Genomic DNA, 21,591 nt, shown 5'->3' on the forward strand with positions numbered 1-21,591 from the left:
GACAGCCATCTGTCAGGGATGTTTTAATGTGGATTCCTGCATTGAGCAGGGGGTTGGACTCGATGGCCTTGTAGGCCCCTTCCAACTCTGCTATTCTATGATTCTATGATTCGCATCACACCTGGCTTAGGGTCTTACCAGAAAGGTCGGTTAGGTCCCAGGGTGCTGAACTGGATGGACCCTGGGCCTGATTCTGCAGGGATCTTCTTCCTGAAATCCAATGCATATTTACACAGGAAGAAGTCCTACAACTCCTAGCATTCCCGGCCAGCATGGGGGATGACGGGACTTGTCTTCCAACACAGTTGGAGGGCGCCAGGCTGCGGAAGGCTGCTCTTGATTATCTCTCAGCTCAGCCTTTTCTTCAAAATCCCCCAAAGTTCCTTCTTCCTCATACGGCACATCTCAACCTTTCAAAGCACACACACACACGCTGGTTATTTCACGGTTGGACTACTGCAACCTTCTTCTCTCTGGCCTTCCTTCTTCTCACATCAGTCCGTTGGTTTCTGTTCACCACTCTGCCGCAAAGATCATCTTCTTGGCTCGCCGCTCCGACCATGTTACTCCGCTTCTGAAATCTCTTCATTGGCTTCCAATTCACTTCAGAATCCAATATAAACTTCTCCTGCTGACCTTCAAAGCTTTTCACGGTCTAGCTCCTTCCTATCTCTCCTCTCTCATCTCACACTATTGCCCCGCTCGTGCTCTTCGCTCCTCTGACGCCATGTTTCTCACCTGTCCAAGGGTCTCTACTTCCCTTGCTCGGCTTCGTCCATTTTCGTCTGCTGCCCCTTACGCCTGGAACGCTCTTCCAGAACATTTGAGAACTACAAGTTCAACCGCAGCTTTTAAAGCTCAACTAAAAACTTTTCTTTTTCCTAAAGCTTTTAAAACTTGATGTTGTGCAGACTTCTACTGTTACTTTCTACTGTTAGTTTTACCCTACCCTGTGCCTGCTTACCCTACCCTGTACCTGTTTGCATTCTCTTCCCCTCCTTATTGTTTTACTTTGATTTTATTAGATTGTAAGCCTATGCGGCAGGGTCTTGCTATTTACTGTTTTACTCTGTACAGCACCATGTACACTGATGGTGCTATATAAATAAATAAATAAATAAATAAATAAATAAATAATAATAATAATAATAATAATTATCTCAGGCATCCTTACAACAGTCCAGTAGGGTAGGCTAATGTTATACCTCCATACCACAGGTAGGGAACTGAAAGAGAGAGGCTTGCTTATTACTTGCTATGGCGGAGGTTAGACTTAAACGGGGACCTGTCCCCATCGCAAAGTTATCACCCTGTACGCTTGGATGACATGGGCGAGGGGTGTTGCACTGCTGGTACTATATTAGGCCAAGCACAAGTATAGCATTAGTGTGTGTGTGTGTATCATCTGGATAGATAACTGAATTGAATTTATCGAAAATATTTCTAGAACTAGCTGGCTCCTTTTTTTAGAAACCCCTCCCCCCCATTCTCTGATATCTTTAGCAATCACAGCCTCATGGATTCTTTTTACTGCTACTGAGATAAGAACATCAGAGGAGCCTTGATGCTGGTTCAGACCAAGGGTCCATCCAGTCCAGCACTCTGTTCACACAGGGGCCAACCAGCTGTCGGCCAGGGACCCACAAAGCAGGACATGGTGCTACAGCACCCTCCCACCCATGTTCCCCAGCAACTGATGTCCATAGGCTTACTGCCTCTGATACTCTGGCAAAAGTCCTTAGCCCTTCTGCCTTCTCTCTTGTTCGATGTTTGGATACGTGAGGATTTTTAAACAAAAAGCCGAGATGATGACGGTGAACCCTGGGATTCTTTCCTGCTTTTCTTCTTTGGAAACACAAAACGGGGTTTTCTCCCTGCCCGGGTGCAGTCAAAAGTGTTACTCGTGCATGATGAGGTTTAGATCCTTTCCAGGACATCAGATACGAGAGGGGTGATAAGAGTGGGGGAGGGAGGGAAGGAGGTGCTCTGTTTAAAGCATGAGACTGTCAGGAGTGAGTTGCTGGGTCGGAGCGATGGTCCATCTTCTAGACCAGCCTTCCTCAACCTGGGGCGCTCCAGATGTGTTGGACTGCATCTCCCAGAATGCCCCAGCCAGCTGGCTGGGGCATTCTAGGAGATGCAGTCCAACACATCTGGAGCGCCCCAGGTTGAGGAAGGCTGGTCTAGATGGTCCACCATCTGGGTACCCTCCAGATGTCTTGGACTACAATTTGCAGCATTCCTGCCCATTGACCCTGCTGGGTGGTGCTGTTGGGAGTTGAAGTCCAAAACATCTGGAGAGTACCTGATTGGGGAAGCCTGGGTAAGAGGGTTCATATCTCTACTATGCCATGAAGCTCACTGGGTGCCCTTGGGCCAGTTGCTGCCTACCTCCCAGGGTTCTTGTGAAGATAAAAGTGGGTGAGTGGGGATGATGTCTTGAACTGATTGGAGGACTCCATGTGGTGCATAAACAGTAGCTAAATGGACCTTCTGGATTCTGTACACAGGCTACCTCTGGATTTCAGTTGCCAGGGTACCAAAAACATGGAAATCTTGTTCTGTTTTCCGCCCTGGCTGTGGTCTTCTGGTTGGCGTCATGTTGACTACTGGGAGAAATAAGCTGTTGGACCTGATGGGCTCTTGAACTAGTCTGGAAGGAGTGTTCTGCTGCCTTCCTCAACCTAGGGCCTTTCAGGTGCTTTGGACTACAACTCCCATCAGCCACTGCCAGTATGCGGATCATAGTAAAGTAATCACAATTAAGGTAGCAAAGTTTGCGGCTGCAGCCCAAAAAAATCAGAAATAACTTTCTAAACAAAGTCTGCGTAGATTGTAAGGGGGACCATTTGATTTAATAGTTTTGTATAAACTATCATCAGAGATCCCGCCTATCTGACAGTGCCAGATATTGGATGCTAGCATTTTAGGTTATAATGTAATCACTGAAATCATCCTTGTGACTTTGGCATGTATGTCCCCATCGAGATAGCAAAGGGTGGACGCTGCAGATAAATGGAGCACCCCTAGAGTGACCCACTGACTGACGCCTTGTTTTTTTTGTTTTTTTTTTTGAATATTTTTATTATTGAAACAACAAACACAAATCAAAATCACTTAATACAAGATATTATCATACCTTACTATCATATATTCAATATTAACCTATTAAACATAATATAATAAACATAACAGTGCTCCCCCCACCTCGGGATCTCATTCTTGTTTCCAAAAACTCATAGTTTCATCTGTTGGTGGAACCCCCCTTCCTTTAGAAAATACAAACTCCAGGAACTTTTTCCATATACTCTCAAAATCATTCGTTTTTACTATGCCTCTTTGCATTTTTATATTACATGTCAATTTATCGTTTATAGCAATGTCCCACACTTCTTTATACCATTCTTCAATACAATAATCTCCTGTAATTTTCCAATTCCTAGTTACTATCAACCTCGCAGCTGTCAGTAGGTTCGTTATCAATTCTTTCATTTCTTTATTACATTTAGGATCATCATGCAGTGAGAGTAATGCAATCCTTGGTGTAACTTCTACTTTAAATCCCACAATCTGTTCAATCTCATAAAACACCATCTTCCATAACTTTTGCACATGTATACAATCCCACCACATATGTAAATACGTTCCCTTTTCTCCACAACCCCTCCAACAATCTGCTGAAAGCTGTTTATTAATCTTATTTAATCTAACCGGAGTTAAGTACCACCTCCATACAAGTTTATAGTAATTCTCCTTTATTCTTACTGACATATTTCTCAACACTCTCTGTCTCCATAGTCCATCCCACCTCTGTTGTCCTATTTGTATCTTCAAATCAGTCTCCCAAACCATTTTCCCAGCACTATCCAGCCCTCCTTTCTCAACTAATATATTATATATTTGACTCACTAACCCCTTTATCCCTATGTTTTGTCCCTTATCTATTTCTTTTTGTTCAATTAATTCCTCAAATTTTGTCCTCTCTTTACATTCTCCATTTTCAACTCCTTGGTTGAGAAAGGATTGTACCTCGAATATTTTGAATATTTTAAATAATGTGTGTTGCTATATGTGAGCAATTCTGTATTTTGTAATGGTCTTTGTGCTACAAACAAATAAACCATTAATTCATTCACTGCCAGTATGGAGGGCATCAGGTTGGGGAAGGCTGTGTGTTAGGGCGAATCAATGGCAGGTTCTTTTCCCTTCCCCTTGTCAAACGGTTTTCATGGGCCGGGTAGATTTTTTTTTTTTAATATTCAAGCTGCATCTTGTCATATCATCTGAACTTGGGGACTGTGGGTTATGCAAGGGTTAAAAAACCCAGCAGCAAGCCATGGGTTATACGAGGGTTGTTTAACCCTCACATAACCCATGGTCTCCCAAGTTCAGACAATTCAACAAGCCTCGTCTGTGGGTTGAATATTCAAAATGCCCCCTGGCATGTGCTGCAGGACGTTGTTTGGTCGTCCGGGCTATTGATTTGGAACGAGAACTGTAACCTTAGTAGTGATGGTGAGCACAGAACTGGAGAAAGCATTTTACGGATTGACGCTAAATTCAAGACTGCATTCTTGCATCCATACCATGGAACCGTGAGGACAAGCACCTTGCGGGTTAGGAACGAAACAAAAGACAAGTCCTCCGGGGTTTTCAGAGGAGGTGGCCTCCTAATGTCTCCTGTGATGAATTTGTGGTCTCTCTCTGGCCTTTGTAGGGTTTATTAAAGCTCCCTCTTTAATTTCCATTTATGGTTGGATTCCTGTTCTCGCCAGGAGCAGAATTTCACTTCCTCGTCCAGGGAGGGACTGGTTGTGTTTTTGCGAAATCTGGCCACGTGCTCCCCCTTTGCTGAACCATTTGAGCCACCCCTGCTGCTAATCCTCCTGGCTAATGAGGTACGGGAACCGTTTCAAACTGTGTAAAATATCCCTCTTGCTAGGATTAGGGAGGGGTGTGTGTGTCTGGGGGGAAGGAGGTAGAGATCATATTCTTGGGTTAAAGGCCCCTGTTCTTGTTGATGTGTTGCTTGGAGAGGGGGGAGGGGGCACAGCACTGTCACATATGTGAGAATTGGGGGTCGCCTTTGTGGCTTCTCTCCTCCCTGCAGGCACCTGGAGCCTCTCTTTCTTCTGTCTGATCCATATTCAAATCCCCCTCCTTTTCATAGAATCATAGAATAGCAGAGTTGGAAGGGGCCTACAAGGCCATCGAGTCCAACCCCCTGCTCAATGCAGGAATCCACCCTAAAGCATCCCTGACAGATGGTTGTCCAGCTGCCTCTTGAAGGCCTCTAGTGTGGGAGAGCCCACAACCTCCCTAGGTAACTGATTCCATTGTCGTACCGCTCTAACAGTCAGGACGTTTTTCCTGATATCCAGCTGGAATCTGGCTTCCTTTAACTTGAGCCCATTATTCGGTGTCCTGCACTCTGGGAGGATCGAGAAGAGATCCTAGCCCTCCTCTGCGTGACAACCTTTCAAGTATTTGAAGAGTGCTCTCATGTCTCCCCTCAATCTTCTCTTCTCCAGGCTAAACATGCCCAGTTCTTTCAGTCTCTCTTCATAGGGCTTTGTTTCCAGACCCCTGATCATCCTGGTTGCCCTCCTCTGAACATGCTCCAGCTTTTCTCTGAATCTCAGCTTTTAAAAATGTGCATTTCCACTGTAGTAATGTAGCAAGAAGGAATTGCATAGTGCTGCTAAAGGCTGGGGCATCTGCAGCTACAAGAATTATTATTGATTTTTTCTATAAGCTTCTACTCCACCCCACCCCAAAAATACTGGATTTATTTACTTATTTAAGACAGGGCACCTTTAAGGCAACCGTCCTCATAAAGTGGCTACCAGTGTGAGTTAAAACACGGTCACAAATCCAAATGTCAAAACCCGAACAATACATTGATCTTAATCTTAATTAAAACAATAAACTATACCAACCATATCACTAACTGTAGCAGTCAAATGGGCACTATCAGGACAGCTTGGTACCATCTAAAACCAGCCAGGCCTTTCAGTCATGTCAGCCGCGGATCAATATCGCTAGAGCTGGCGCGTCTCTCTTATGGAAAAGCAACCTGGGATAGGGAAATCTTTCAGGATGCTTCAACTAAAAATAATAGAAGACAAGTGCAATAGAATTGTGTGTACCTTTAAAACACACACACACACACACACACACACATCTTTTAATCCGGAGTTTTTAAAATATTTTCAGGGTAGAGGGGAGACGTCAATGAGCGTCAAAAGTGGATTGTCTAGCATCACACAGAGAATAGGTGGTCTTGGGTTCTTTTCCCCTTCCCCTCTTTGTCTGTCTGTCTGTCTCTCTCTCTCTCTCTCTCCCAGCCTTTTGTTTTGCAGCAATGGGAATTGCAACAACGAGAGACAAAATTTTGGGGTGCCACGCACATAGAATCATAGAATAGCAGAGTTGGAAGGGGCCTACAAGGCCATCGAGTCCAACCCCCTGCTCAATGCAGGAATCCACCCTAAAGCATCCCTGACAGATGGTTGTCCAGCTGCCTCTTGAAGGCCTCTAGTGTGGGAGAGCCCACAACCTCACCAGGCAACTGATTCCATTGTCGTACTGCTCTAACAGCCAGGAAGTTTTTCCTGATGTCCAGCTGGAATCTGGCTTCCTTTAACTTGAGCCCGTTATGCCGTGTCCTGCACTCTGGGAGGATCAAGAAGAGATCCTGGCCCTCCTCTGTGTGGCAACCTTTCAAGTATTTGAAGCGTGCTATCATGTCTCCCCTCCATCTTCTCTTCTCCAGGCTAAACATGCCCAGTTCTTTCAGTCTCTCTTCATAGGGCTTTGTTTCCAGACCCCTGATCATCCTCTTGATCATGTGCTTCTTGACATTTATTTATTTATTTATTTATTTATGAAAACATTTCATGTCCCGCCCTATGTCACAAGGATCTCAGGGCGGTGTACAGGGAAAAAAAACATACATATAAAATAGAACGATAAATATACAATTCTAAAACAAATTAAACCATTAATACGTTAAAACCAATATGAAATTTTAAAATAGTAAAATCCAGTTAAAACAAGACAGTGTGCAAGGCTGGTGGATTTAGCCATCAAAGGCTTTGTTAAAAAGCCATGTCTTAACCTGGTGCCAAAATGAAGCCAGTACTGGTGCCAGTCAGGTCTCCAGGGGGAGGGCATTCCACAGCCGCGGTGCCACCATGGAGGAAGCCCTCTACACACGTCCCACCGTAGCGTATATCTCACATTGGTGGGGCACAGAGAAGGGCTCCTCTCTGGTCTCGGGCAGGCAGATACAGGGAGAGGCGATTCCTCAAGTATCGAGGTCCCAAGCCATTTAGGACTTTAAACGTCATTACCGACACCTTGAATTCCGCCCGGAAGCATGTAGGCAGCCAGTGCAGCTCCTTTAAGACCGGTGTTATGTGGTCTCTGTGAGATGTACCCGCCAGCAGTCTAGCTGCTGCATTTTGCACTAGCTGCAACTTCCAAGTCGTCTTCAAGGGCAGCCCCACGTAGAGTGCATTGCAGTAGTCAAACATATTTTCCTTGGCAGAGCCAATGGAGGGAGAATGCTTCAGGTGGAATGCATGTCGGAGAATTTATTTATTTATTTATTGCATTTCTCTATTTATGTATTTATTTATTTATTACCGCCCAATAGCCGAAGCTCTCTGGGCAGTTCACAAAAATTAAGACCGTTCAAAGTATAAAACAACAGTATAAAACCATAATATAAAATCACAACCAAGATAAAATCAGCAGCAATGCAAAAATACAAATTTAAAACAGCAAAGTTAAAATTACATTTATAGACTGTTAAAATACTAGGAGAATAAAAAGGTCTTCACCTGGCATCTGAAAGGAATATACATAGTGTAGGTGCCAGGCGAACCTCCTTAGGGAGCTCATTCCACCTATACCGTCCAATAGCCGGAGCTCTCTGGCCGGTTCACAAAAATTAAAACCATTCAAAGTATAAAACAACAGCAAAAACATGATATAATTTTTGTGAATTGCCCAGAGAGCTTCGGCTATTGGGCGGTATAAAAATGCAATAAATAAATAAATAAATAAAATATAAAAACACAACCAGGAACCCCCAAAAGACACTTCTTCTACAGAAAGGCAGTTTGATGATGGGGTGATCTGCAAGTCAAAGAGGTGCTGGTATTTAACCCTTTCTCCACCCCTTCATTCCCCCCTCCTTCCACTCCCCCAACCCAGTGTGCTTCTCGAGACTCATTAAAGCAGGCTTCCCCAACCTGGCGCCCTCCAGATACATTGAACTGCAATTCCCATCATTCCCAGAATGATGGGAGTTGCTGACTAAAACACATCTGGAGGGCACCTGGTGGGTTGATAAGGTGGCCATGTCGCCTCCTTTACAAAGGACAGCCCTCTATTTGAAGCGCTGTGAAATGACAGTCCTCAAGCATCTTTAGTGTCAACTGCTGTTCAGTCCTAGTCGAGTTTAATGATCGTAAAGGTAGGGTGACCATATGAAAAGGAGGACAGGGCTTCTGTATCTTTAACAGTTGTTTTCTGGGAGGATCTCTTCTCGATCCTCCCAGAGTGCAGGACACGGAATAACGGGCTCAAGTTAAAGGAAGCCAGATTCCAGCTGGACATTAGGAAAAACTTCCTGACTGTTAGAGCAGTACGACAATGGAATCAGTTGCCTGGTGAGGTTGTGGGCTCTCCTACACTAGAGGCCCTCAAGAGGCAGCTGGACAACCATCTGTCAGGGATGCTTTAGGGTGGATTCCTGCATTGAGCAGGGGGTTGGACTCCATGGCCTTGTAGGCCCCTTCCAGCTCTGCTGTTCTATGATTCTATGAAAAGGGAATTTCAGCAGGTGTCATTTGTATATATGGAGAACCTGGTGGAATTCCCTCTTCATCACCACAGTTAAAGCTGCAGGATAAATCTGGTCACTCTAGTATAGCTCCTGCAGCTTTAACTGCTGTAATGAAGAGGGAATTTCACCAGGTTCCCTATATATACAAATGACATCTGCTGAAATTTCCTTTTCAATACAACTGTTAAAGATATGGGAGCCCGGTCCTCCTTTTCATATGGTCACCGTAGTAAAGGGGGCCTTGAAGTTGCCCATCAGGCGGGAACAGAGATCCCTTGTTGGTGACTGTTTCCCCACTCTGTAATGTATTGAAAGCATAATAATTATTTGTAGATGCACATCTCTGCATATAAACTAGCATATTTAAATTTTATGCAGATTTGTGCCCCCTTTTGACCCCCTTTTTAAGGACGTATTTCCTCTTTTGGGGTTTTTTTTGGTGTAAGTGCCCACCATACAGGTTGGGGAAGGTTGCCTTTAAAGTCTGACTGACCGTTGTATTTAGGGCCGGGGAGGAATTTTCCTCCAAACCAGCTAAGCAACAGACCTTGTGATCTTCTGCTTTTGCCTTCCCTGGTGGTATGGCTCACTTGCTTGAGTTCTGGGACTCCTGCAGCACACCCAAGCTGCTTTCTCCTGAGTCTATCCAGGCCTATGTGTCCCTCCTCCAAAATATGCAGGCACCATTTGTGTTTGCTCTGTGCTTGTGACACATAGACCCAGTTTGCATGTTTCAACAATCCGTGGTGAACAAATAAGTCAGTTGTTGAGAAGACGAGCAGGAGACGAACCTGGAACTCTGGGTTGTGGGGGTATGAACAACCCAGAGTCTGAGCCCGGGTTTAATTAAACTGTCAGCAACCCAGAGTTCCAGGTTCGGATATCACAATAAACAAGACAGGGCCGGAACAACCCTGGGTTGTTTATTGCAGTGGGAACCTGACGTGAAAACTAGGTCATAGTGGGCAGTGTGTGTACGTGCGCACATGTGTGATTCCACTTGTGTGAAAAGCTGGACAATGGGCAACAGATTAAAAAATGACCAAGGAAAACATTTCTTCACACAACAACAAATTTGTGGAACTCACTGCCACCAGATGAGGCTAGAAGAACTAGTTTAGAGATGGCCTTCAAAGAGAGAGAGAGAGAGAGAGAGAAACATTCTCTCAAAGTGCTGGTATTAACATTTAAAGCTCTAAATGGCTTGGGGCCAGGCTATCTGAAGGAACGCCTCCTCCCATATGTACCTGCCCGGACCCTAAGGTCATCCTCAGGGGTCCTTCTCCGCGAGCCCCTGCCAAAGGAAGTGAGGCAGGTAGCTACCAGGAGGAGGGCCTTCTCTGCTGTGGCCCCCTGGCTGTGGAATGAGCTCCCCAGAGAGGTTTGCCTGGCGCCTACACACTGTATTCCTTCCATCGCCAGCTGAAGACCTTTTTATTCTCCTAGCATTTTAACAATAAATTTTAACTTGGTGTTTTAAATTTGTAATTTTGCATTGCTGCTGTTTTTATCTGGTTGAGCTTTTATATTGTATTTTATATGATGGTTTTATACTGTTGTTTTACACTTTGTTTTTAATTTTTGTGAACCGCCCAGAGAGCTCCGGCTATTGGACGGTATAGAAATGTAATAAACAAATAAATAAAAATAAATAAATAAGTAAACGTTCATGTAGGATTATCAATGGCCATTATTCATGCTATCTAAGCAGAGGAAACCTCCCCTAAGCAGAATATACCTAATTTAGCTTGATTTACTGTTCCCATTGCTATGATTATTCCTTTAATGTGATTTTAGATTGTAAGACTCTTGGCAGGGTATTGCTGTTTATTTGTATATTCTGTACAGCACCAAGTACATTGTTGGTGCAAATAATAATAATAATAATAATAATAATAATAATAATAATAATAATAATAATAATAATAATAGATATCCTGCATGAGTGCCTGCCTGGCAAAGAAATCAAGCCTGTGGTGGGCATGAATTACAGGACCTTCTCTGTTGTGGCCCCCAGCTTGTGGGGCTATTTTCCAATTAACGTCTGCCCAATCCCATCACTATGGGCCTCCAAGCGGGCCCTAGAGACTTATTGATTTACTTTGGCCCATAACTGAATTGGGATCTAACTGGGTGCGGTCGGATGCATGGGGTTCTCCGGTTTCAGTATTTAATTTTTTGACTTTCTTACATTTTGTTGTTGTCACCATGTTGTTAATGTGTATTGTAGTTCTAAATTTTGCATGCCCCTTTGGGGGGGCAGGTTTGCTTATACATCATAGAAACAGAAATAAATTCAGAGAATCTTACATTTTGGGGGATTGGGGTCCGTCTCCCCCTCCCCTCTCTCCCCTTCCCCTCTGTATTTTTTTTTAAATTTATCCCCTTTGCGCCCCCTCCCACTCCAGAAATGCATCTGATCATCTGTCCATTCGTTTGGTCTTTGGGGAGATCCTCGCGCTGAGTGATTTGAGCAGGTTGGGTATGGGTGGGTGGGTGGAGGAAACCCCATGTGGGAGTGATTCGAAACGCCAACGAGTCCTGTGGCTAAGAAGGCGTGTGGTTTTTTCGCTTCACGCAGCCCCCTCGGCTCTCTCTACCCCCACCTCCCACTCCAGCCCGTTAGATCCTATGTGGGAAGAGCACAGGTGATGCTGGAGGAAGGAGGCCGGAGGGGGCGGAGGGGAACCGCACCATAATAGCCGTGGCGCGGGGGAGTGGAGGGGGGGGCTGGAGCTGGCAGGAGGTCCAGACGGGAACTGCTTTCTTTCTTCTGGGCTATTTTCATTCAATGAGTTTGTTGCCATTCGCCAGTCCCTTCCCCCGCCTGCTCGTGATAGGCCGAGGTGCCCATTTGAAGTGCCTCTCCGTTGCCCATTGGCTGCTTGGGCAGCCCCGTCTGAAAGGAGTGGGCCGGGCCAGTCCCTTGAAATAGGCAGCCAGGCTCTTGCCTTCCTCTGCCGAGGGAGACCTGCCTTTGTCTGCTCCCTGCCGTGTCGGCAAGAGGCCGGGCGGGCACAGGAGAAGCCGAGGGGGTGTGCCAGGGCTTCGGCACTGATCTGTACGTTTTCCCTTCCTTGCAGCGAAGCGCCGAGCCGAAGGCCGGAGGGTCCTGTGGAGCGGTCTTCTCCTCGTCTTCCTCCAGCTCCGCGTCTAGCGATCGGAAGGCTCGAGCGCGACGACCCGGGGTGACGTTTCCACGGCCCGCTGCCCCGTGGCATGTGACTCCCCTCGGCCACGGCTGTGGTAGAAGCATCGTGGGAACAGGTGAGTGCCGCCCACCGGACGTCCGCAGGAGCGCCATGCCGGTGGAGACGCTCCAGGCCAGCCACCCAGCCATGAAAGGCGTCTCGGCGGCCACCGCACCGTTCACTTCGGCCATGCCCTTCCGAATCCTGAACAAGGGCCCCGAGTATTTCCGCCGGCCGGCAGCGGCCAACAGCGCCGCCAAGAAGCTCAGCGCAGTGGAGAGGCTGGAGGCGGACAAGGCGAAATATGTCAAAAGCCAGCAAGTGGCCAGCACCAGGCAGGAGCCGGTGAGACCGCTTTTCTTCAAGCAGCCGCTCTTCACGCCTGGGGTGAGAAGGGTGATGCTCACCCCGAGTCGCAAGACCCCGCAAGGGGGGCGCCGGGCCGAGGTCTGCGGGGCCAAAACCTCCCTGAACCTGGAAATCCTCAACAACCTGATCAACTTCTGCGACAGCCCCCTCTCCTTCCCCAAAGCGGAGAAGAGCCCCATGGAGAAGAAATGGATGCCCGAGGCCCACGGCCGGAGCCCCGGGAGTCTCCCGCCTACCCCGAGGAAGAAGAGCCCCACAGATGGCATGAGCAAGCTCTCGCAGAGCTCGGCCTCCTCCAAGCCCCCCAGCACCGTTGCTGTGCGCAGGGTGGACGTCCGGCCCTGCGGGGTGCTGAAGGCAAGGGTCACCCCCACGATCCAGCTGAGCCCTGTCCCCCCTTTGCCGGCCCACCCCAAGATCCTGCCTGGCAGCCCCCTAAACTCCCCCAGCCCCTGCGGCGGGCTGCGGCCAGAGAGCGCCAAGCGCCAGACCTTGTTGCACCGATCCAAATCGGACCTGAGCGACCGGTACTCCCGCGCCACGGCCGACTTGGAGCGCTTCTTCAACTACTGCGGCCTGGACCCCGAGGACGTGGGGGACGTGGAAGTGGAGCGGTTCACCCGGGCCAGCTCGGACATTGTGTCTGTCAAGTTCCACAGCGTCAGCACGGCCAGCTCGGAGGGGACCCGATCCCGGCGCAGCGCAATCACCTTGGAGGAGAGGCAGGCCGAGCGCATGCCTTACGGCATCTCCATCATTGAGCGCAACGCCCGGGTCATCAAGTGGCTGTACGGACTACGGCAAGCCAGGGAGTCCCAAAAGGTATCCAACGTATAGCAGCCCAGTTGCAGGCTCCGACAGGAGGAGAAGGAAAAACAGAACTTTTCTCTTTGTGTGTGTGTGTGTGTGTGTGTGTGTGTGTGTGTGTGTTGCTATTTACAGTTGGAGGAAAACTTTTGCAGCTGTTGCATGGTTTCTGTTTGTGTCCCCTTGAGAAGTGTCGGGTCCGTGTGTGGTGGTGGTGGTGGTGGGGTCGTTCTGATCTGAATTGCTGTGGTCGTTTCCGTCACATTGGCCAGAACATTCACCTGCCGAGAAGAGCATGTAGACATAACATTTGACACCAAGAGAGACAAAGATAAAAAACAGCAGCTTTAGAATTTCTATCCCACTTTTCTTTTATAGGAGTGATCGGTCTACATCCAGCCTTATCCAACCTGGTGCCCTCCAGATACGTTGCACTACAATGCCCACCCTACTGGCTGGGGGTGCTGGGAGTTGTAGTCCAACACCTGTGAGGAACCACCAACAGGTTGGGAAAGGCTGTTCTGGGGTGAGCAGACTGCTAGAACCTTGACAAATCCTGTGGGGGATGCACAATGCAGCCGGCTAAGGAAGAAGCTACCAAAAAATATAAGGATATTCCAAAGCTACCATGGGGGACAAACCCCCTAGGAACAGGGGTTATTTTTGCCTTGTGGGCAGCAGATTCCAAATGCAATCAAAGCATTAGTTTTTGCTCCCAAGGAATCGATCCGCACCTGTTTGCGTGCTCCGCCCCGAGAACCCGCGTATAGATGTAGCAGGCATGAGTTTTAGCAAAGGCAACAATGGAAGTCTTATGGCTGAGAGAGCTGTAAAAAAACAAACCACACACCCAGGCCTATTGTGGGTTAGGCAGAGGAATGCAAGCGGTCTTTGTACGCACCCCGGAAACACCTCCTTGGCCTGGTGCCCGGCAAATAGCCGAGCACCTGCGGTAGCATCCTGCACAAAGGATTTTTCCAGCAGTGGCAAAACTGGGCAGCTCAACAGAGTCTGATCCTGAGCTGCCGGATACGATGCTGGGGTGCTGAGAACCTCCTTTGAGGGTGTCGGAGATGTGTTTGTAACCTTTCTGCAAAGTGTGCCTTTCCTTCAAGGGTTGGCAGTCAGTGTTGCCGGCTGCCAATTTCCTCTCCAGTCTGCCCTCTCCCCTCCACCTCTAGGGAAAACACCTTGTTTGCAAAAGCTTGTGGTTCTGGGCACATTTTGGTGCGTCCTTCATAAAAAAAACCCCACCACCCCACTCTCTCTGATCTTATCATTCATCCCTACATCCTTTTGTTTCCAGCGCACTGTCAGCGCTGGGATGGTTAATCTGGATGAACAGGCTGCTATTGACAACAAGGACCTCGGACAGGACAAACTTCTTCAGATGCAGCTTTGATCATCCACGTCTGGCTAAAAACCTTCATTGGAGAAAAACAAAAACCTCACATGGGAAGGCAGTTTAGAAGGCAGCGGCCAATTAAAACGAAACGCCAATTCCTCTGAATCGTTTAGGGAAATCAAAGTTGCTTTGGGGCGGTTGGTTTGCATAACGGCTGGAACGGAAGAAGGATTTTCTCCACCAGTCACTCGACAGGCAGTAAATGGGAAGGGAGGGGAGGCAGTGCAGTGCATCTTCCCCATGTTTGCTGGGGACTTGCTGTCATGCCTGTTCCTTGGAAGACGCAGCTGGCTTCCGTACGGGAGTTTTGATTCTATTCCGGTACTCAAATCCACTTCCAATTGCACTTTTTTGCCCCAAACCTTCTCTGTTTATCTTTTTGCTACCTGGTGATGTTCGTTTTTTTTAGCCTTCCCCAATATAGTTGCTCTCCAGATGTATTGGACTGCAACTCCCATAATGTTCAGCCAAGGATGGCCAATGCTATGCTGACTGGGAATGCTGGGAGTTGCAGTCCAACAGATCTGGAGGGCACCAGGTTGGGGAAGGCTGATGTATTTATTTGATTAGCCAACTGATCCTTTGACAGGAGTGGGAGACTTTCTGGGGGGACCCTTTCTAGGGGGACCCTTTTTGATCTTCTGGGGGGGGGCAGAACTGAGCAGAGCACTCTAGAAAACTGCCTGATTCTCTGTTCCCTGGCGGGATGGGGTTTGGCCGCTCAAGTCTTGTTCCATCATGGGATTTCTTGTTAAGGAGTGGGGGGCCATAATCCCTTTGACCACTGTGATAGGCTGGCAACAGAATTTTGGTAGGGTGTTTAGCCATGTGGGCGTCCACCTACCTCTGTGGGGTCACCCAGGTTTCTATAGTGTGTTTAGTGTGTGTGTTTGTGTGTTTGTGTATGAGTGTGCCGCCTTCCTCTGTGTTCCAAAACTCTGAGCCCCACCCACTTTGTAATGCCTGTTGCACTGAAGATGCCCTAACCCTATTATTTATAATGTTTCTTCATATTTGTTCTTTCTAAGTTTGTATAGTATTTTGTGCTGAAGGGGAGAAAAAAAATCTGGCAACTTATTTGTATTAAAGTCTTATTTGTATTAAAGTCTTGTTCTTTAAAGAATGCCTTTTGCCTCTCTCTCTCTCTCTCTCTCTCTCTCTCTCTCTCTCTCTCTCTCTCTCTCTCTGTCTCTCTCAATCAGATAGAAACGCGGTTGAACGCCTGTAACCCCAACAGGAAAGGCTATACTGGAAGTAACTTGTTCGCAAAGGATGGGCTTGTTTTTTTAAAAAATAAGCTCTCTTTGTAGGAGGCAGAGTGGCGATTTCATCCCATAGCTGGGATCGAAGCCTGTAAATAAAATGGGTGACTAGGCAGAGTTTGGGGAGAATCCTAATTCTGCAGTGGAGGACATTAAAAATCCAAATATTCGGGCTCCAATGCTGTCTTATTGATGGTATGAGAGTTAACCCTTCAGTTTTGTCAATGATTTTAGTTTGATTCATGCATCTGTTGCATCTCCTATGCACATCTTTATATGGCAGCTTCCCCCCTCCTGAGCCCCTCCAGATGGGTTCGACCACAACTCCCAGAATGCCCCAGCCAGCTGGCTGGGGCATTCTGGGAGTTGTGGTCGAACCCATCTGGAGGGGACTAGGTAGGGGAAGGCTGCTATTTATTGTGTCCATATAAACCGAGGACCACGTAACTGTTCTCCCACTTGAATTCTTCCTCTTCTGTGTTTGAACCATAGGCCATAACAAAACTGTGGTCTGCAACAAATCAAACGCACAAGAATGATTTTGACCTGCGTAGGCCACGACAAAAGCAAATGTAGTTACGCTTGATGTTATATTCCTCTCCATTTGCTAACAGAAACTTGGTTGAGGTTGAATATACCAACGAACCATGTCAAAGTGGAGACATGTCAAATGTTTCCCTCTTAGCTCCTGGTAAATAGAGCAGGCGCTCAGCAAATAAGGGGGTAAATATTCAGCAGCAGCCCCCCCCCCCCCCGCTGAATCAAGAAATAACCTGCAACAAACATTCACAATAGTGCAGATCATCTGATGAATCCTTAATACAGTCAAGGAGGAGGGCAACCAGGATGATCGGGGGTCTGGAAACAAAGCCCTATGAAGAGAGACTGAAAGAACTGGGCATGTTTAGCCTGGAGAAGAGAAGATGGAGGGGAGACATGATAGCACTCTTCAAAGACTTGAAAGGTCGGCACACAGAGGAGGGCCAGGATCTCTTCTCGATCCTCCCAGAGTGCAGGACACGGAATAACGGGCTCAAGTTAAAGGAAGCCAGATTGCAGCTGGACATCAGGAAAAACTTCCTGACTGTTAGAGCAGTACGACAATGGAATCTGTTACCTAGGGAGGTTGTGGGCTCTCCCACACTAGAGGCCTTCAAGAGGCAGCTGGACAAGCATCTGTCAGGGATGCTTTAGGGTGGATTCCTGCATTGATCAGGGGGTTGGACTTGATGGCCTTGTAGACCCCTTCCAACTGTTCTATGATTCAAGGCTTGAGGTACCTTCATGATTATCAACCCGTTAATGCATATGTCAGGAGACAGGCCACCAGGTGATGACCTCCAGATGTTTTGGACTACATTTCCCATAAGCCCCAGGCAGCATGGCAAATCAGGGGTCATGGGAGTCGTACACCAAAACATTCTAGAGGACGCCACATTGCCTTCCCTGGCATAAAGCTTTTGTGGACCTGAGTCCACTTTATCAGATCTTGGAAGTGTCTCAGTTGTCGTGTGTGTGTGTGTGTGTGTGTGTGTGTGTGTGTGTGTGTGTACACATGCACACAAGATATGGGGAGGAATGATAAAACAAATCGTGTCAAATGACAGTGGGATGCAAAACATTTGGTCTTCCCCAATTCAATTAAACCTTAAATGTATGCAAAATAACACCCAGTGTCCATTCACAAAGGAGTAATTAGTGGTAACCTAATTATCCCAGCTTTGACATGTTAATTAGCACCTGCAATGAGACAGGAAACCCTCATTCTAGCTTAAACAAATTTATTTTAAAAATGTGATTGCCTCCGTATTCACGGGTTGCACAAAATGATCACGGGTTGCACCTTTTTCATGACCATTCCACCCCTGTGTTCAAACAGTTCACAGGGTAAACGCTGCTAATGGCCCCATCCTATGTCTGTTCCGACAGAAGAAAAGTCTTATCACTCCCAGCTTTCCCCAGCCAGGTGTGTGCAGGTGTAGCACAGGTGAACCAATCCCCTGGAGAAAGTAATGTATAGTCCACACACACACACACACACACACACACACACACACACACACATACTACATTGGAGGAAGCAGAGCAAGGTTGGAATACTTGGGTATTCCCATGTTCCAGAGGATTCTGGCTAGGTTGAAATCAGCACTTAGATTACAAATGAGTTAATTTTTGGAGAGGTTCTGCCTTGGTTTTGCACATTGAACTCTTATTGGACAGTCTTCCATTGAAACACCCCTGGAGAAGGGATGCAGAGCGGTCTGACTTCTTGCCCCCATGCCACTAAATTTGGGCCTGAAGTCTGTGAGTGGGTTCTGTGTCCCTTTTACCTGTGCTCATTGCTCTCCGTCGCTGATCCAAAAAACGGGAGAGTTAAAGAAGTAAAACCCGAAGAGTTAAAGCCCAAACCAGGGCCAGTGAACTAGTGGAGGAAGGGAGACGGCGTTGCTTTTCGTTTGAGTTTCATACAATGGGGAGGTGCTTCTGTCCTGGGATCAAGGCTTTTATGAGCAATCAAAATCTGCTTGATATCTTGCACCGTACGGTCGGAATCTGTTAAGTGCACATTAAATAGCAAAGCCCGTTTTGCCCTCTGCCTAATCCTTTCTGTGCCAGTCTGTCGGCATGCCCCTGTTCGAAATTCAGCTGGAGGAAACGTGCTTTTGGGGGAAAGGGAGGGCTTCCCTGGCACACCGCTGCGCAAGCTGCATTCATGGTAAAGGTCAGGCAGCGGGAAGGCCTTCTGAGCTCATTCCAGAACAAGGGGAGAGAGAAAGAGAGGGAGAAGCTGCAATATTGAACAATTCCCCATCACACGTGGTGCTGAGAGGTCCCTGAAGAAGTGGCATCAAGAGGCCCTCGGGCAGGGCCAGCACTACCATAGAGGCCACTCAGGCGGCCGCCTAGAGCGCCAAGATAAGGGGGGCGCCGAATGCCACACCTGGAAGCCTCTCTCCCACAGCAGCTCTGAGAGGGCGGCTTCTGGGCGCGCTGTTTCGAAGCCGCCCGCCTGCCTGCCCCAGCGTCCTGGCTTCACTTCGACTGGGTACCCACCCAGCTGAAATGAAGCCATGCCCGCCCCCCACTCCAGCATCCTGGCTTTGCTTCAGCTGGGTGGACGCCCAGCCAAAGCGAAGCTCGGATGCTGGGGCGGGCAGGCGGCTTCGGAACGGTGCACCCGGAAGTCGCTCTCTCAGAACAGCTTCCAGCCGGACGCACCGTTCCGAAGCTGCCGCCCCCAACCCAGTGTCCTGGCTTCACTTCGGCTGGGTGGGCAAGATGGCGCTCCGTGCCCAGGTACACTAGGGTGGGGGTGGGTGGGTGAAAGCAGCTCACCTGCCTAGGACGCTAAATAGTTTGGCACCGGCCCTGCCCTCGGGGAAAAGGGGGGGAAAAGTCCACCTGTGCTGATAGGAGCTCCAACAGGTGACCAATGGGCGCAAACTCAGGCGCGTTCTTTAACGATCACTCCTTCCATTCGTGAAATCAGATGGACGGTGCCAATGGCTACGTCGCCAAAATTGGGCCACTGAAAACCGAGAGGGCAATTAGAAGATGCTCAAAGGAGCCCAGAGGTTTGCAGAAGTACAAAAAGTTATGGAAAGCCAAAGGAGACATTCTCCCCACCCAGACAAGCTGGAGCGTGTTCAGAGGAGCACAACCAGGATGATCAGGGGTCTGGAAACAAAGCCCTATGAAGAGAGACTGAAAGAACTGGGCATGTTTAGCCTGGAGAAGAGAAGATTGAAGCGAGACATGAGAGCACTCTTCAAATACTTGAAAGGTTGTCACACAGAGGAGGGCCAGGATCTCTTCTCAATGCTCCCAGAGTGCAGGACACGGAATAATGGGCTCAAGTTAAAGGAAGCCAGATTCCAGCTAGACATCAGGAAAAACTTCCTGACTGTTAGAGTAGTACGACAATGGAATCAGTTACCTAGGAAGGCTGTGGGCTCTCCCACGCTAGAGGCCTTCAAGAGGCAGCTGGACAACCATCTGTCAGGGATGCTTTAGGGTGGATTCCTGCATTGAGCAGGGGGTTGGACTCGATGGCCTTGTAGGCCTCTTCCAACTCTGCTATTCTATGATTTTATGATTAAAGACTAAGCATGTTCCATAGCCAAGAGGTGTTGAGGGTCAGTTTAAAAACATTGGAAGGAAAATGGGGAAGGTATTGGAATATCTTGGAGGAAAATTGGCTGGCAGGGGACCTGAATAGGAGCATTCCAACTAATTTACAGGATGCTTTTATTTTCCAATTTATAGCAGTGGGAGCTGCTCAGTCACCGTTTATATTTCCCTGTGGAAATTCTGAAGTCAGAATTCGAAATTCAGAATTCATTTGGAAAATAAACGAGTACTGTAAATCGGTTGCTCCTTTGGGCTCAATGAAATTGCTGTTTGTATGTGTGTGTGTGTGTGTGTGTGTCTTCCTGCCCAGCTGTTCTGCTGCTGGGCCTTGTGCTGCACCTCGTGAGGAGCAGGGGGAGAGCGGCAGGATGCAGGAAGCGTTAATGCATTTCTAGTTCCAAATAAGCCTTGAGTGCATTAATACAGGATTTCCCTCGGCGGGTTTTGTAACAACAACCAAGACACACTTGGCAAATGCACAGAGAGGCAAGCCAGCATTAACAAAAGAGCTGATTGCTAACCCTGGCAAGGGGCAGGCGTGGGCAAGGCAGAGGGAGGAGAATCATCCCTCTGGATTAAAATGGGGTGTGAGCCCTTTACACGTTCGGCTGAATACTAGGCATCCCCCCACATCTCTGACTCACAGGCCATATTGGGTCAGGCTTCTGTTGCCGGTAGCCATTTCTAACCCCCTAGCTTTGTACTAGGGTGACCGTATGGAAAGGAGGACAGGGATCCTGTATCCTTAACAGTTGAATAGAAAAGGGAAATGTAAGTGGTCACTAGGGCAGGGCTCCTGCAGCTTTAACTGTTGTGATGAAGAGGGAATTTCACCAGGTACTGCATGCATACAAATGACACCTGCTGGAATTCCCTCTTCATCACAACAGAATATTATTATTATTATTATTATTATTATTATTATTATTATTATTATTATTATTTCTTACCCGCCTCTCCCTTTGGATCAAGGTAGGGACCAACATTAAGTACAACAATACACTATACAGTAAATCCAATTCATTAAACTGATTAAAAGAGCATATAGAACCAAAACAATATTAAAATAACAATAACAATTAGGATGTCTTAAAATTCTTAGGTTTAAAATTCATTTGGGTAGGCCTGCCGGAAAAGACTAGTCTTTATAGCTGTCTTAAACTTGGAGAGAGTATTGAGTTGACGAATCGCCTCCAGCACGCTATTCCACAGTTTGGGGGCAGCAGAAGAGAAGCTAGCTGAAGTAAATTCATAGAATCATAGAATCATAGAATAGCAGAGGTGGAAGGGGCCTACAAGGCCACTGAGTCCAATACCCTGCTCAATGCAGGAATCCACCCGAAAGCATACTTGACAGGTGGTTCTCCAACTGCCTTTTGAATGCCTCTAGTGTGGGAGAGCCCACAACCTCCCTAGGTCACTGATTCCATTGTCGTACTGCTCTAACAGTCAGGGACGTTTTCCTGATGTCCAGCTGGAATCTGGCTTCCTTTAACTTGGGCCCGTTATTCTGTGTCCTGCACTCTGGGAGGATTGAGAAGAGATCCTGGCCCTCCTCTGTGTGACAAC

The 21,591-nt window shown here is 47.6% G+C and overlaps 1 protein-coding gene across 1 annotated transcript in view; it reads left to right on the forward strand.

Annotated features, from left to right (window-relative positions):
* The window catches only part of FAM110A (family with sequence similarity 110 member A), a 35,227-nt gene extending 19,473 nt beyond the window's left edge, over nt 1–15,754 (forward strand). The window contains exon 2 of the mRNA XM_063147420.1: nt 11,941–15,754. Within this exon, the coding sequence (XP_063003490.1) occupies nt 12,160–13,254 (1,095 nt within the window). The 5' untranslated portion in view covers nt 11,941–12,159 and the 3' untranslated portion in view covers nt 13,255–15,754. The remainder of the gene's footprint in view (nt 1–11,940) is intronic.
* The last annotated feature ends 5,837 nt before the right edge of the window (nt 15,755–21,591 follow it).

The sequence above is a fragment of the Elgaria multicarinata genome, chromosome 1, assembly GCF_023053635.1.
Source record: "Elgaria multicarinata webbii isolate HBS135686 ecotype San Diego chromosome 1, rElgMul1.1.pri, whole genome shotgun sequence".
Taxonomy (NCBI): Eukaryota; Metazoa; Chordata; class Lepidosauria; order Squamata; family Anguidae; genus Elgaria; species Elgaria multicarinata.